At 32.8% G+C, this 17,835-nt stretch overlaps 1 protein-coding gene across 1 annotated transcript in view; it reads left to right on the forward strand.

The window, feature by feature from the left end:
* LOC109538377 overlaps positions 1 to 17,835 on the forward strand; it is a 129,041-nt gene that overhangs the window by 100,138 nt on the left and 11,068 nt on the right. The window contains exons 5-6 of the mRNA XM_019905594.2: positions 283 to 427; positions 6,877 to 7,069. Coding sequence (XP_019761153.2) covers positions 283 to 427; positions 6,877 to 7,069 — 338 coding nt within the window. The remainder of the gene's footprint in view (positions 1 to 282; positions 428 to 6,876; positions 7,070 to 17,835) is intronic.

A 17,835-nucleotide genomic window follows, 5' to 3' on the forward strand; every position in this document is an offset into this window, starting at 1 on the left:
GCTGGAATCGATAAGGCTTTGTTTTTAACTTTGTTCGTTCCAGAGAATACTTGATAATGTTCAGTTCCTTTCAATCTGGATTCTATAAAATGTACACTTTAAATTAATAATAAATCTTAATATAAAATTGGCAGCATTTTTCTTTCTGAAAATTACTCCAGCCACCTTTGCCACTTCATTTTCCGGATGGGACTGTTATTATAATCCACACCGACTGCAAATGTAGACTTTGTTCTCTACTACCGCCAATAACTTTTAACCTGGTTTTTCATTTTTCCTCAGCAAAGTTCCGGCTACAGCTTCCAGTTTAAACTTTCATATAAGTTTCTGAAATTATCGGACGCGAAGCTCCGTTACGGAAACCAAACCCAAAGGACCTACAGGGGCAAACTCAGCGTTGGAAGTTACTGCGACCGACTACTCGAAGGTAAAAATTTGATTTATTTGGAATTTTTGTTTCGTAATTTGACACAACCGGAATGGAAGGGAGGCATATTTTATATCGAAGATAAAACAAAACCAAAAATTTCGTGCTTAAAGTTCAAAATACTAGTGAAGCTGGTAGCTTTTGCATCAATGATTGATTTTTCATCAAGGATTCGATAGCTTTTTCATCAATACCCTGGCTCATCATTTATTGGCTTCAGTACTTTTTGCACAGGAAACATTTTTCTGAAGTGTCAGTAGCTGGAGGAAGAAAGTCAATAGAATTGAAAGAATAGTAAAAGTGAATTAAAGCTGAATTTGTCTGAACAGTTTGTCACTTGTACGTTAGAGATATCTTGCCAATAGCAGATATGTTGCGTTTCTAAATAACGGTTGAAACGCGCTACAATTTTTGAAAAAATCGATCCGGTTAAATCATGAAAAATTTCTGGAGGAAACATCTCCAGATAAATATCTTATATCAAATACTGTTGTAAAACTCAAAAGCTGCGTAAAATGACTTGCCGATCCTGCAGAATCAATGTACCCTTCAAGATAACGGTTAAAAAAACTGCTAAACATTTATTTTTATTCTTTTAGGTCTTGATGTTTCATTTTAAACTAACGGATTATAATTCGAGTATTGGCAAACTTTTTTTAACAATCTGTACACGTATAAGCAGAGTTTGATTCAGAAAGGTTTTTTTTTCGAATTATTCAAGTATTTTCAAATAACCTGCGTCTGCGTCAAATACCAAATTTTAACTTGAATTAAATTAAAGTTTTGCAAATTACAAAGTAAATAAAATGTTACAGTAGTTTCAGTTAGATGTTTTAAGTAACGCAGAATAACAAGTTGTTCATTACCGGAAACTTTTTTGTCCGATGCAGTACTTTCGCTCCATTGAAGCAGGCTGAAAGCTCCGACACGAAGAAAACCATATCAAACAATAAGAAATAAGCTTAAAAATATTTATTCTCTTTTACTCTCTTATTCAATATGAGGAGCGGCATATATATTTCTGTTGCCTCAACCTTCTTCCTTGTGTCTATCTATTGACTAAGATTGTTAACGAATCGCTCAATTGCTTTAGCTCTTTCAAAAAAATTACATGAATTAAACATTCTGAATATATCTGCAAGAAAGTCTGGTGGAAGTAGGTTGAGCATTTTTTTTATGTTGAAAATGTTTTAAACATAATATTACGCAAAATAATAAAGCATAAGTAAAAAAACTTAAAGTTGTTAGTTGTTGCACAATAAACCTCTGCGAAATTTAAAAAAAGCAAAAACCGATGTAATTATAAAATCTTTTCGCTTCATTATTCGAGAGTTAAACAGACTTACGCCCATTTTTAATATTAAAATATATTTTTAATGGAATTACGGCTTTTCCAGATTAGAAGTTTTGAGCAATGTTTACTAACAAATTGCCCATTACGCAAAACCAATTTATAGGATGCTACACTTTTTTAACAATATTGAATTCAATGCCGTCTAAATTTTCCTTATTAGGAAAACGATTGTAAGCAACTAAATTACCACTCAATATAATTTATAGAAGAACTACTGCGCGTCTTTGTATTTTAAGTTAAGGCAATAAATACAGCAAAGTTTAAAACGTATACTTATTTCAGACGTGCGGATTTGAGCCATATTTGTTAACGCCTTGTTCAGAAGCGAAACTTAGGTTGCAACAAAACTTGCTGAATGGAAGACTTTTTGTCAGCTCACACAGACCACAGAGTGCAACTTGCTGAACAGATGAAAAATGATAAATAATTAAATATGAATGTGCTTTGCTGATGTTTATGAAAGGCAGATGTAACTACGTTTGCTTAAAAATAGCCTACCAAAAGATTGAGCAATTAACGACACTTCCAAAATGTAATTTTTCTGAAGATTTGCGTTCATGCACTTTAAAAAATCTATTAAAATAGAGTCACCAGGCTAAAGAGATGTTATACAGCTTTAAGGAGTTCCAAATCTGGTCATTTTGATTGCTTTTTTGACTTGAGATGGACAATTCCAAGAAATGTTTTGATTATGTCGCAATTATTGCATCGATCAGTTTTCAGATTTTCATAAACTTATTTTATGAGCATTCAAAACTTAAGCGGTCGTCGGTTTATCATGGCATGTGTTCTTTCCGAAAGAACGTATAAATATTGCTTGATTCTTTATGTCGACATGTAAAAGCTGCAAAAGATGAAAAACTGATGTTAAGAAACAGATTCATCAAATAGGTTCCACCGTTAGGCGATGGTTTCACTTAAAGTTTTGTGCGGAATCTACATGCTAGTTTACTGACCCGTTATGCAATTTTGGCGCAGGTTGTAACTGATAGCTAAAGTTATTTAATAATAATAAGGAATAATAATAGTCCTAAAATAGAATCTCTACATGGTGTTTCGCAAGCATCAATAGCATGCCGTTTCAAAAGTTCTTTGCTCAAAAGAATTAAGCAGATGGACAAAACCGCCTTTGAAAATGCTACAAATTTAATATCAGAAAGTTATTCACAACGGCCCAGAGGCCCGAGCAAACTCACAAATTTCAAGCAGTGGTCGAGGGCAAGCCTAACTCTATTGACTGTACTGCAATGTTTGATAATTTTGAATATTTGTCTTCATACTTAACTTCAGCTGGCCGAGAAGAGTGGAATTGCACGCTTCTGCATTCAGAATACCTATCGATATATTTTGTTGGTTCGAAAGCACACAATATTGCAATTCACTTCCACTTCTGAACCGTAATGCTGATGGGCGGCCCGAAAAGATGCATAACTATGCCATGGCTCCGTGCGTCCTATAAATAAATAATGAGCCATATTTGCCTGGAAGCACTAGTTTATGCGATGGAGGCAAGAATTCGCGTTTTCATTATTCACGGGCTGCAAGTTGAAAAGGCCCCATTACGTGCCAGTTAAACAATGTGACACTTTGAAAGCTCGATAAAGGAAACGCCAGTAGTTAGAGATGCACAATAGATGAAGGATCGTTAGCCCCGGTAGAACACATATTCCGAACTATATGGAAACAAGCAGGAAGTTATTTTTCGGGCCGTTCGATGTATTTAATAACAAGGGATAAAGCAGGTCGAACTTACAGTACTATCGCAAGCATAGTCTTGTTATTAGATACATTAAAGCTTAAGTCTGCCATATCGCCAGCTTAGTCTGAAAGGAAACTTCCCGTCAAGTATTAGAGATACATAATTAAGTTAAACAAAGCTTTTACTGTTTCTGTTTAGTCGATGTAAACATTCCAAAAAATTGTTTTCCAAGGATCGCTTACTCTTTAGAATTGACGGCGAGATCAAAACTCTGCCTTCAGCTTTATTTAATGATCTTGGAAGTCATACGTGCTATTTTGCGCGTGTATATCAAAATATGATTTATCCTTATAAAAGCACTGCATGAAGCTCTACAAGGATCTTTCAGGGGAGCAACGTTTATCAATTGTCTGCCAATTAAAGCTAAAATCAACCATTTCAACTAATTAGATCAGGTTCTGACGGTTTATTATCTTATTTAATTATACTTAATCTTTCAAGTCAATTATTTTTACCCCTATCGTGTTTAGCAAACTGGACATTTTTTTAATTAATTAAGCCGACTTATCATTTTTTCCATTTTGCTCTGCAGTTAAAAATGTTGCAGCTATAAAATTTGGTCAAAAATTACCAGATAATTCAAGATTCAAGCATCATTTACTCCATGATATGAGCCAAGCCACATTCAGTATATCTTATGAGCGTTAGAGTAGAGGTCAAGTACTATGAATGTTTATATTTAAAATTTCAGCATTTCGGGATCTCATTAAACCTTTACACTTTTTTCCACGACACGATTTACTTATTTATTTATTACACCATTTATTACAATGCCATACTGAATTATTAATTAAAATTATGTGTCTTGATTTATTTGAAAATTTGATTGAAGGCTGTTCTTGCTTTTTCAATTCTTGGGAATGATCCCATTGTTCATTTATAACTGTGCCGAGATATGTGTATGATGACACTTGTTCTACCGCTTTCTCATTGATGGTAAGCTTTACTTCTCCAATTCTTTCCTTACTAATTGCCATGACTTTTGCTTAACTGGTGTTGACTTCTAGACAATATTTCTTACTTATTACAACTACCCTGTCCAATAAAAGCTACAGTCCCTATGCCGTGTTTGCAAATATGACGGTGTCATCGCCATATCTGAAGTTGTTTATTCGTTCGCCAGTTAGTAGTACTCCTGCTTCCATATATTCTAGAGCTTCCTGGAAAATTGCCTCTCAGTACATGTTGAATATGAGAGATGACAATATACATACCTGGCGTACTCCTCTTAAGATTTGCACTTCCTCTGTTTTAGCGTGGGTAATTCTAACGGAAGCTGCTTGATTCCAGTATAAGTTCTCAATTATTCATAGATCTTTGCAGTGAAGTCTGCACTGCACTTTTTGACCCCCCGCTTCTTTGGGAGAACCATAAACTCCCGATCTCAGCCATTCATTGGGTATTTTTCCACTCTTGTATATTTCATTGAATACATGACAGTTAGTTCTCTTTTGAAATCCTCATCAAAAAGTTTGACAATATTTGACTGCACCTTATCCGGAACGCCGTTTTCTATTCTTGAGTGTCATCATTGCTGCCTCAATTTCGTGTAAAAAGATGTCCGGTGCTGTTATGGCGTTTTTTATTTGTTGTTCTGTTGTCCGAGAACAATTATTTCACGTAATCCTCCCATGTTGATTTTATTTGTTCGATGTCTACGATTGTTTTGCCTTGTTCATTTTCCATTTTACCTATTGATTTCTTCTTGAATTTTCCTGTTATTTCCTTGATCTTCTTATATACACCAAATGTGTCGTACTTTGAATGTGCTATTTCAATATATTGGCACTTCGTGGCATTATTTATTTTGGTCTTCCTTCTCTCTTCTATCAATTTCAGTATCTCTTCAGTCTTCCAAGGTTTCCTCTTGTCTATATTTGCTGTTGGTATTTATTTCTTTAATGTTTTGTGACTGACTATTTTCTCTAATTTTTGCTCGACCTCTGCGCTGGTTTCTACGTCCCGTAATATATTATATATTCTTCAATGTCACAGTAGTTTGCATCTGGACATCTTATTTCACTTATTCCCAAAATTATAATTTTCAGTCGCTCCATTTCTTTGATTGACCGAGTTTTTGTGTCTTCATATCCTTGCTCATACTTGCTCCGCCCGGAGATCCGAACGGGGTGCTTCCTCCGGAATGATTACTTAATTTGAACATTGCCATGTGTCTGAATCATAAAAAATCGCATTTACAAATCAAAATTGACGAGTCGGGGCTTTTTTCCCAAAACCAGCTAAATTTTAAAATTGTAGATATTGCTTTTGAAACTCCCTGTATAACCACGAAAGCTGCTTGGCTTGTAAATAAATTATGCAAGATATTTCCTGAAAACTGTTATTTTACGACTTAGATACGCCGGTGGCGGAACACACCGAGATTCTATAATCATATCTAATACATGCATGGCAAAGAAGCTTCGGTGCTATTACCTGACTGTAATTGGATTTCTATTTAAATTTTATGAATCAATTTTCTCTATCATGTCAGCAATCTTTTGCCAATACTTGAGTGGAGGGACAATAGGTAATTGCGATCTAATTTTCCCATTCCAGGGATAATGTTGGCGGAGTTTTCTTCAAGAATGTAGCGTGTGTTTTAAAATTATTCGTTAAGTATAGTGCTCAAATTGACTCATAAAAAGTTTTTACGAGCAATAAAAGCTGCTAGGATAAAGGCCCATGCTTCTGGGGTTTAAGCTAATTAGCTAAGCATTGTAGTGGTGGAGTATTCCCTAGTTGTCTAAAGTTGTTTTACCTTCTAACTTCAGTTAGTTCAGTAATTTTAGGTCACATAACTTTGAATCAATTCTCATAATTCTTGAAAGTTATTATTTACGTGACAACTTTAAAAGTTGCAATACTCGTTCTATTCAGGTGTAATATTAACCAAGTAAAACGCACTTTAAAAATGAGACGGCAATTAGATTCGGATCCAAAAATTACTTTCAATCGAGTATTGCGCAAATGACCAAATAATCACAACTTTTCACATAAAATTCCAACAGGTTCGGCAGTAACGCTAATTTTTAACCGGTTTTCTGCACACTTAATCTAGGAATTTATATCGGCAAGAGATCCCGCAGGAGCTTTTAATTTCCACCAGTTGGAGTAGGATATTTCACGGAGCAAAATCATAAAATATAACGTGCTTAAAACAATATATTTGAAACGTTGCGTGGCATATAAAGTTAGATTATAACTGAAACATTTAAAATTTTTATACCTTTCAACTTTATGTTACTATTAATTTAATGGTTTCAAGATTTACATCTTATTATTGTCACGCGTTGATTTAAAGCATTTTATATGAAATAATTAATTGTGTTTCAGGTTGCTCGAGAAGAAATTGCCGAATTCAGTCACCAAACTACCCAGGACTTTACCCTAGGAACGTCACCTGCCACTATCGAATCAGAGAAAAAAACGTTCCACCCGACAAGCATCCGCTAATAGCAATCAAGCAATCAAACTATCACTATAGGGAGAGTTCGCCAAAGTTTGATAACGACGACAAAATATTAAGGTAATTATTTCATCAGTATTCCAGCGATAAAGTAATATTCAAAGAGGACACTTTTGGGCGAATTTTCCATCATCTTCACATATCTTGAACGGTTTTATTTGATTAATATTGCCCCAAGCAGAGCTGAAAAATGACACAAATGGCTGCAGTCATATTGCGTAATTATGAAAAATATCCCTTTCTCCGCAGCAGGTGCGATCCGTCTTTTTCAGCGTAATCTTATTAGGGCAAGAAAAGGTATAAGTAGAGAAAGAAGCAGACGGGGCCAGGGCTCAGAGGTGAAAAATGAGGAAAGCTAAAAGGACAGTGAATCAGATTTTAAGATGTGTCGAAGTAGCAATAATTGAATCCGTGCGGTTCGCTCTTCTGTGGTGAGGAAAAATTTTTGTTTTATTTTAAAAAGTAACTAAATACACGATTAATTCTTGATGGTCTGCTCGATTAAGCGTATTTTATAATTAGGGGCTAACAAAAACCATATTGAAATACACTGAAATAACAAAACACGTTAAATGTATCTCTAGACTGGAAAATGGACTGTTCGAACAACTCGATGATGTTAAAAGCCTGGCTATTAATTAAAAAAAGGGGCTAAATTTTAATTGAAGGTGAATTATCCTGTTTAAGTGGCCTATTCTGGTTTAGTAATTTGGGTAATTTACAAGCGTAGAATAAAAGGGAGATGATTCTCAAGAGAATAAAACTGACAAATTAAATGAATAAAATCTTCCAATTTTGAAGACAGTTTCAAAAAATCTCACTCTGTGAGGAGTGTGGAATGGAAACAATTTCCGAAAAGCAATATTTTGTTTGTTTTTTCAATTTTGTTAATCCAAAGCGAAGCAGGAAACATTTTTAGGGCAATTTACGATCTATTAAGTTTTGCATTTTTAAATAGTATCTAAAGTCAGACGAGTCAATAATTTGACTTTAATACACCAATTTATGAAACTGAAACTATGTTCCTACTAAAATTAGCTTCGATAATTTTGGAAGCCATACATTTAGTTAAATATTCATCAACTAAAACCAACAAGTTTCGACATTTCCGCAAGTCGGATATTCTAACGGAGCATAGAAATATATATGTAAACGACAACAGCAATTTTAATTGTTTACTTTGAATTAGCTCTTGTTTAAAATTTGTTAAAATATTTAGCATGTCGTTCGTTGCCAATTTTACGAGTTGACATAATTTAATGTTTGTGAATAATTCGAATTTTTTTTACTTCTGTTTTTTTTTGTGCTCCTGGGGATGCAAGGGTAAATAAGGGTACTGTTCAAATCTCTTGTAATTATATGTCCACTCAATATCGTGTAGTTTCGTTAACTCGAAATACATTTTAAATAATAATTCCTTATTTTTTTATAAAAATAATGAAAATCTTTAAATCAACTTTCATATAACACATTTATGAAGAGCTATCTCGTCTTATTATGTACCTGAAATATGTCTTTGGAATATCTGCACAACCGACCAGCTAGGAAAAAAATTGAGCTACTTTATCTAAAAAATTTAGTAAGTTCAATACTTACTACGTACATACACACTTCATTACATAAACTTGTTTGATTGAATTTAATACTTTGAGACTTACGGACTAAGAATTTTTGTTGGCTTATGCTGCGACAGTCTTATTTCACTTATTGCAAATAAATTAGTTAAGTAATTTGATTTAAAATATATTCTGGTGAAGACTTTAGCAGGAATAGATTCGATAGTCAAATTTAGCAGGGAGTCAAATTTTGAAGCAAAAAACACGTCAATGTTTTCATGTAGGTATTTATTTACCATATTTTAAATGCAAGATGGAAATTATGGCTCTTCAGGAGCAGCTCAAACCACTCACAACATGTTTTTGTCCTCAATTTAGCTTGGAAATCTGGCATAAAGATGTATTCAACGCACTGACTAAAATTTAGCTTTTAACAGGATTGAGAACTACATAAAGTCAAGACGTAATTTATTTTCCTCGTAACAATTGCTAAAATTTCACTTATTGCCTACTTTCTAGACTGTGATGGGTTTAGTTTTTTACATGTGCCAATATTTGCGGTGTTGTTTTACTGATTATCTCCCTTGTCCTTTTCGGCAGTTCTGCTATTTTGTTGGGTTTTTTATTTTTTTATGTAAAGCTTCTTTTTGAAACTTTTGGTGGACGATCTGGAGACCTTGCTGAAGAAGATTTAGTTCCTCGACCGTCAAGTTTTTTAGTCAAAAGTCAAAGTCAAAAGATTTATAAATGCAAATGTTTAGTTCCGTGAAAAGTGTAATTTAAGGAAAATGCTCCTACAGTTCTATATTTTGTAATTCCAGGCCACAAATTAGCTTTTGTTGGCGTTAAATATGAAATTTTCTTAGCCAAGGAGGCCCTTCAATGAACTAAAGTCTCCACCCTGTATGTAAGTTAGTAACTGTGAAGGTATCGCTGAGAACATTAATTGAAGATTTTTCCGAATAAGAAAATCTTTGTTGCAAAGTTTTTTATTTTGTAGACTCGGTCGAGTGAGGCAACGATTTCTCATTATAATGGTTGAGATGGAATGTGCGCTGTCAAAGAAATTCCGTTATAATAACACAACAGTACCTAGTTCTATTTTTACCAGAGCCCGAGTTAACAAATATAAACCGCAATTATTTATGAAATTCACGTGTAACTTTCGATTCAATGTCTTCTAGTTGATGAAGAAAAGTCAGCTTGCTGAACTGATGAGCGTGAGCACGTTAATAAACTGAAGTTTCAACTGCAAGTATGCTCAATTCACATTGCCAGGTCCAATTAATCTTAGACTAGCTAACAGTAAGAATATTTTATAGTTTCAACCCGAAAAACAGTTCATCATCATTTAATTGTATGATAGCTGCAGCTAATGAGGCACTTAACCCATTCCAGACAGATATCCTTAACACAACGATAAAGCAATTGTAATCCTTGCATTAAATCAGACTTAATTTTAGCGGCTTATAAATATTTGTTTCTCATGCTGGGATAGATCACAATTTGCTTTTGTTTGTGCATTTGTTTGGAATCATATTTTCAGTTCTTTTTGCTAATTAATTTTTTTAATTTAAATAAATTTGCCTGTAATTAACATATGCTGGTGTATGTAGAATGTATAACTTAATAAAAATAAGTTTAGGAATTCGGTTTGAAGTCACGAAACTAAATCAATTTTTAAAGAATTAAATGGGTTTCTCATTATGTGATTTTCGTCAAATTTTCTTCACTCCAACTGCAAGGCATTCTTGGCTGTCGTTAATTAGTCGGTAGATTCATGTCCAGAACTCCGTTATGTCCTGTCATCATGCTCTACAGTTGGGTGTAGATTATTCAAATGTTTCTAAATTTTTGAAATATACCTATATTTAAGTGCCATGTGGTAGATAAATTATAATTATGTTCCGTTTTCTTTTTTTTTTTTTGAAAGAAACTTATCACATTAAACCTGAGGGATTTTTGGGCAACAAAATATTTGTCGTTCGCTTTCTCTCCACTGATTTGTGTAAAATTCTTTTTAGGGAAATATGAAAGCTAGTGATTTTCTTATATGTACTGGGTGAGCAACTACGAGAGGTCGTCGACTGAATCTCATAAGAAATTAACTTTACATATTGAGCTGAAAGAAAATATTATTAAACTGATCAAGACAAAATTCTGAAAATTCATTTTAAGTTAAAAGTGGCCGAAAATTGCCAAAATTCCAACAAGTAATTTAAAAATTAATTTTTGTCGGTTCTAGTTGAGTTCAGATGAATTGAAAATACCCTCGTCGATTAATGAAATATTTGAACGTAAATTTAATTAAACATTTTTTGTTCTGGCCATTCAAACAAACTGGTGGGGGAAAGTCACATATTGGTTTAAAAAGGTATTTATATATCAATATCCGTTTCACGAAATTTATCATTTAAAATATAGGTAAAAACTCGTCGCTTGCTCTGTTTTTGCAGTAAAAGGTTTGCCAATATGGTTTTTTCTCTGGCCGCGAAATATTTCCCGCTCTGTCGTTCTTCTTCGATTTTGTTAAATGGGTATATAAATGTTTGCCTCGTTAGAAACTGGGCAAAAATGAGACGAAATAGTGAAATGTTCATATTGATATATTTTTATTAAAAAAGATACCCATAAACAAAATACGAGTTATGGGGCAAAACCGACAATACCATTGTGAAACTGTGTTCTCGTACGAAAAAGCACTTAAGGGCACATTAAATATCAATTTATTGGACATGTGAAAAAAATTGTCGTCCACTTTTTTTGGAATTCTGAAAAAGACAACTTTCCCAAGAAAATGTTTCAAAATTTTATTGTTCGTATTGCCCCATAGTTCATTAATTTATTCTAGATATTTTTGATTAACATGCCGATATGAAAATGTATCTGTTTTGCTTAGTGTTTTGTCCTCTCTTTAACCAGGTGTCTCCGTGCATTTAAAAAACTGAAGAAAAACGGCAAAGATGGTCAATATTTGAAAAAGCGCTCTCTAGCAAGATCAGAAACAATATTTGCATCCAAAAACATTTTTTTTGTACAATAGTAAGACCAAAAAAGATCTCTGTATCGAAATTTTGAATGTTTAATTTAGTTAAACCGATCCGGCAATATTTTATCGATACTTATCTGAGGCCAATCACACTATGTGATTGGCTAGAGCAAAAAATAACCGCTAAAGCGAATTTATCAAAAGTTTACTAGGAATCGACTGAAAATGTGGTCAGTGTATTTTAGTCCTACTAAATTTTGGTCAGTATTTGCACCTAATTAATAGATAAATTTATAATGTTTTTTCCTTGAAATAGTTTCTGAGGTACAGCCGGCAACTTTTCTTAATCGCTCACCTGATATACAACAATTTACCATTACAATGCGGTTTTAGGCAGTCGCGCTAATAGCGTTTTTTTCTTAAAGTGGTATATTTTTATCGCAATTGATTCGCTGGAAAAACTGTAGTCACATAATAAACCAAATGGATTTCTGCAAAACAGAAGTAAGTAATAAACTTATTTATGAGCTTTCCACTAACTTCAAGCTTTTATAAAGAGTCGAACTATGATATTTGCTCCCAATAATAGAAAAGCCGGAAATAATTGTTGCTTGAAAAATTGAAAATGTTTTATCGGTTTAACCAAGTTTTTTAATTTGCACAATAAATGCAATTTTAAAATCAAAGTAATTGTACAGAACTTTTCATGCAAGTTTATAAAAATGTCGAAATTTCTTGGGACGCGTTGGATTCTTGCCCGTTGCGGAGTGTTTCTGATAGAAAAACAAACCAAAATAGTTATTGTACTAGGCCTGTGTAACACTGTGTTGAGTTGCGCTTTTGAGTTGTTTCCACTCTCCGAGTTAATGAGTTTTAACTCATAGGTTAATGCGTTAGAACTCATTTACCCATGACCGAAACTGCAATTTTAACATCTAAAAAATTATCAACATTTTTTAGGAGTAGCGTTTTACCAGCAGCGGAACTGAATTATTGCGCGGGTGGGTTGGGTTAGCGCACCAAAGCTTTCATGCAGCACTACAGCTACAGCTACAGCTTTTCAGCTGCGGTACTAAAAATTAACTGAGTCTGTAGTCTGTAGAATAGATTGTTTGAAAATATTTGATCTAAAACGGGAAGTCGTAAATTTTGAAGAAAAAATTTTCAGAGCGATGAGGGTGAAGAGTTCTCCAAATAGTGGACTATACGCTTTTGCTTTCTCTTAAGAAAGTTTTTTGGGAAAACTTTATTTTGTTTGAAAAAAAACAAGAGATCTTTGTTTCGATTTTACCCCAAGGTCAAACGAGTATTCAAAATAGACAATAAAGAAGACGAGTTTTGTACAATCAATCTCGTCTTTTTTTTGCATAAAAGACTCAGTTTGCCAATATTTTAAAGTAAAACGTTAGGAAAAAGCGAATTTTTCTATTTAGGGAGAGTTTTGTTTAGAAATTTTGACATAAAATTGACGAAATTGGAATTAAAAAAACTAAATTATTCACCGAAGGTTTTCCAAGTAATTGTTTATTAACTGTCGCTTTTTCTGTTCGGAGAATTATTTTTGGAAAAATCCAGAAAACCTATTAGGGTTTTTTACAAAATTGGAGGCCGTAAAAGGTTTTTAACAACTTTTTACAGAGCTGTTAAGGAGGCGAGTGCTTAGTGATAAAATTAATTTTATGAGTTTTCACAGAAAATATCTGAATATTGTCAGTATTTTTAAGTTAAACTAGAAAATAATTATTAAAAAAACTTTGCTAAAAGTGGAGACCTGAAATTTTAATTAAACAATAAAAATCTTCAAAGCTATGAGGGTGACGACACCTTACACACCTTACATATTTTACAAGTTTTTTGTAAACTTTTGCTCTTGTCTCTCTGGTCGTTTTTAATTACTTTCGGTAAAAGAATAATTATTTGGTTTTTGTACCAAATTCGAACCTGAAAAGGGTTTTCTTAAACTTCTTACAAAGCGATAAATATGGCGAATTTTCTAACAAAATTCAGTTTGTAATTTTTGGTCCAATCATCCGAAAATTATGAGTTTTTTCCGCTTTTGACTAAAAACTTTTAGTTTTGTAATCGGTTTTTGGGAAAACCTTAATGACTTTCAGGAAAAAACAGGAGAAATTTATTTTCGTCCGAAATTCGACACAAAATTTTTTTTTATAAAATTCCTACGAAGCGATAAATTTATTTTTGGAATTTTCCGTGTCAAGGACTTCCAGATGGTCAGTATTTTTAAGTGAGACTCTACAAGAAAAGAGCGTTTTTGAGTAGAAAGTAATGCAAGAAACAAATTCAGTCAAAACTAAACAACTCACAGATTTTCTAAACTTTACGGTCTTCAGGGGAATGAGGGTGACGAGTTTTCCAAATAATTTATTATAAACTTTCGCTTATTCTGTTCGATTTTTGATTAAAAAATTATTTAATTTTTGTCCCAAATTCGAAGCTGGAAAAGGATTTCAAAACTTTTCTACAAATTGACGAAGGAGGCGAGTGTTCAATTGTCAGAATTTTTAAGTGAAACTTTAGAAAATTGAGCGTTTAGATGAGAGAGTAACTTTGCTAAAACTGGAAAACTCTGAAATTTTTAAGAAACTTCAAAAATATTATTAATAAATGGCCGCTAAAATTAATCTAAAAACAAGTGAAATAAGGTTATCAACATTTTTCCAGCAACGGAACCGAGTTATTGCGCCAGTACGTTGGGTTGGTGCACCAATTCATTTGCGCAGCACTGCGCCAGGTCCTAAAAATTCACTAGGTTGCCCAGGCCTATATTGTACAAATAACCCTTTTGCTCAAAACTATTTAACAATTTGACAGGCCTGTTGATCGAGTTGAATAAATTCGTTTCTACGTTCAAAGCTTCGAATATCAATCAAGCAATATTCTGCCACTTTAATCCTGAACACGTTGATCAAAGTTCTTCTATTCGGAAGTTCGAAGAATGGTTCTTTAACTTTTTAACTATTTCAACGACAAATGACGTAGGCCAATATCAGCAATAATAATACAAAATGAAACTAATAACTTAAGGCAAGAAGCATCTCTATATTAGCACGTAAGTGCAAATGATAACATTATTTATTTCAGGCAAACTGAAAGTATGTCTAGACTATCCACATGAAAATAAGCTAATTAACATGAGTCCTCCTATCGTATTTTATGCATGTCTAAGCTTTACACCTAAAACAGCTTGTGAACAAAATTCCCAGAATACATTAAGGGTCGCGGTATCAAAATCACTTGGTTTCCAATCTCTGACGCTCTGCCGACGCACGTTATCCAGACGAAAGAGAATTTGCATATTCAGCTTAACTGACACATGGTTTATTAATAAAGGGATGCAGACGTGCTTGAGAAATCCCGAGCTTTAGACAGATCATCTAATAAATGTCAAATGTGTTTAGTTGAAATTTCACATGAACATGTTTATTAACGCCAGTCCATGGAAGTCAAATCTATTAAATTTAATGATTTTTCATATATAAAATATATAAGAGACGCTAGGGAATGTGATCAACACAGCATCTCTCATCAGTCCCGAAGCTTGGAAGGTATATGTATATGCGAAAATACATTTCGGTTTAGATCGAAATTTATATTAACCCAAGTCAAGCCAGTAATTACGCTTGGATTTCCGGGATTAATAACATGGATATACATATTAGACCGATCAAACGCACAAGTACTTTAGCGACCTCATTTCTCTTGCATAAAAGAGACGTTACCAGAGCAGTAATCTCGATTTGTAACTAAAACTTGTAAACTTTAACAAGCCTTGTTTTTTATTACAATAGGTCTTTCATATCAACTGGAATCCAAAAATAATACATTTCCAAATTATTACATGCTGTTCACGATATTGATCAAACTATCTACAATCAATCAGTCAATATTGATCAAATTGTCTACCTTTACCAGGTGCTTTATATAACTAGCCCTACATCTTGAGCAGTTCGATAACAGCCGTTAGAGAGACTTTCTAAAAGTATAATGGTTCGTATAAGCGTAGTTTCGTTAGAGAAAAACTGTTAAAAATCTATGCATTTATGAAATACTCCATTCCTTTCATCTAAACTTTAACCTAAAATGCAATGACCAGTAAAAATAATAAAGCCTAATAGGTCATTATGGGTCTCTGTTAAAATAAATTTGATTGTGCTGATTAGATAAAACATACAAGTAGAATTTGAAAAATGTCTCAAATCAAGCAATAATGAGCAATGAAAATTGTGAATGTGGCGTACGGACAATTTAAAATAAAACAGCTAAAAAACTCAAATTCATTTAAATGAAGCTCCCAATTGCAACTTCATAGCGGTAATGGATTTGAGTTTATCCTCGATTTGCATTCTAGTTTATATTAGGCGTAACTATATGACACATTTATTTTGAAACACTTCATTTACATTTTGGAGTGCTGCTTCTTAATTAAAAAATTAATGCTTTATTTTAAATGAAAGTCTAATGGATGTGTTCAAATAATTTTTTTCCATAAAACAAGTGCTCTATTGGCAACTATAAACGCTGTTAAAAACGTACACTCTAAAAATAGAAGAAATGTATAAAAATAATTTTATGTTTTAAATGTTTAAAATGTTTTATAAAAGATTAAACTGCCGATCCTATTTAGTTCTTTAAATTTTTGAAAATATCATATGTAAGAAGGAATCAACTTCATCAGTTTTTAAACTATCATAAGATTTTCAAGCACAACTGTAACAAATATATTCAGTGCCTCAGTCTCGGAATGCAAATGTATAAAAATAAGTGGGTTCAAATAAGTAGGTTCAATAAGTAGTTCAAGTTTTAAAACAACATGCATTTTATAATAGCACTACATATTCACAAACATTTTATTCGAAAGCAACTATCTATAATCCAATCATGTTCACTTTTCAAAAACCACATTTTACAGTTATATATATTCTGCTATAAATCTAACAATACAGCAGTAGAAACAGAAGATTAACGAAATGAAGTCAACTACAAATTACAACAGACATTTTCATAGTTTGAAATAGGTCTACTGATTTCGATTTGTTTGAAAACAAACAAGATTAATAAAATAACATCGAAGCTCGTTTGCAGAGATGAATGGAAGCTCCTTCGACTTTAAGCCAACATGGTCTGATTTACTTTAGTTGATGGTTTTCCAATGAATAAACTTGATATATTTGAAGAAAAACCAAAAATATTACTTTTTTATACATATTTAAAAAATTCTACTATTTCGCTTTTAATTCAAAGAAACTCTTGGGGGCTGAAGTCACACTAATAATTTGGCAAATTCGGTTAATTTCTGGCAAATTGGGTTTAGATCACATATGAAATGCAATAATTTATTTACATCTATTCATTAATTCTCTCTGCAATCATGCAATGTTTTGGAGAATTTCAATGCTGATGTAATTGAGTTCAGATTTCAATATAAAATAAATAGCCACGACCCATTGATTAATAGGAATTAATTAAATGTGTTCCTAACTGTTACAATTGTTAAAATGTTAAAAGTTGACTATCCAAAAACTTAATATTAAAGTTTTTGAATGATGATTAGTCAAATTATGAGTTGCCAGATCATCGATTCATGAAATGAAGCCGAAATGCAATGTGCTTTCTGAAAGTATAGAGCAGCCAGCTTCGAACTAAAAAAGATTCAGTTGGTGTTCGGTTGGTGATAGTAATTTAGAAATTAAATTTCAAAAAAGAAAAACCATGATACGTTTTATAATGTTTGCAATTTTTTTAAATGTTTTAAATTGCCTTCTCATCGTAACAAACTCTTCATACAACCGTTCTAGAAATGGGATTGTGCTAATAAATGACTATGAAAAATTGTATTAAAACACTTTAAATGGAATAAATGAATATTCCAGATATTAACACGAATATTAAAAAAACACCTCTATTAAATTAAATGATCAATAACACGTGTAGAAGTTCGTAAGGTTTATGTAAACAAAATCAAAGTGTATTAAGTGAAAAAACAAATTCAATCTTCATAAAATTTTCTCCGTTCGAAAATGAAATGAGGTGATAAAAGGAAAACAGTCAGATACTGTCAGGATATTACTCGCAGAAAAACGATGACAGAACGTAATTTTTTAAAGTGCTCTTAACTGATGAAATGAGCATTTGAATGGCTGCTGCTTTTTATAGGAAAAATCAACAGTTTTTTGGCAAAGATGTGGATAATCGGAAGGCAAAACTAAAATTGCTGGGGTGGCTGATTTAAAAATAGCTTATTGATCCAGTTTTGCTCGAAG

The sequence above is a fragment of the Dendroctonus ponderosae genome, unplaced genomic scaffold, assembly GCF_020466585.1.
Source record: "Dendroctonus ponderosae isolate FM_Combo_2020 unplaced genomic scaffold, Dpon_F_20191213v2 Dpon_F_20191213_2, whole genome shotgun sequence".
Lineage (NCBI taxonomy): Eukaryota > Metazoa > Arthropoda > Insecta > Coleoptera > Curculionidae > Dendroctonus > Dendroctonus ponderosae.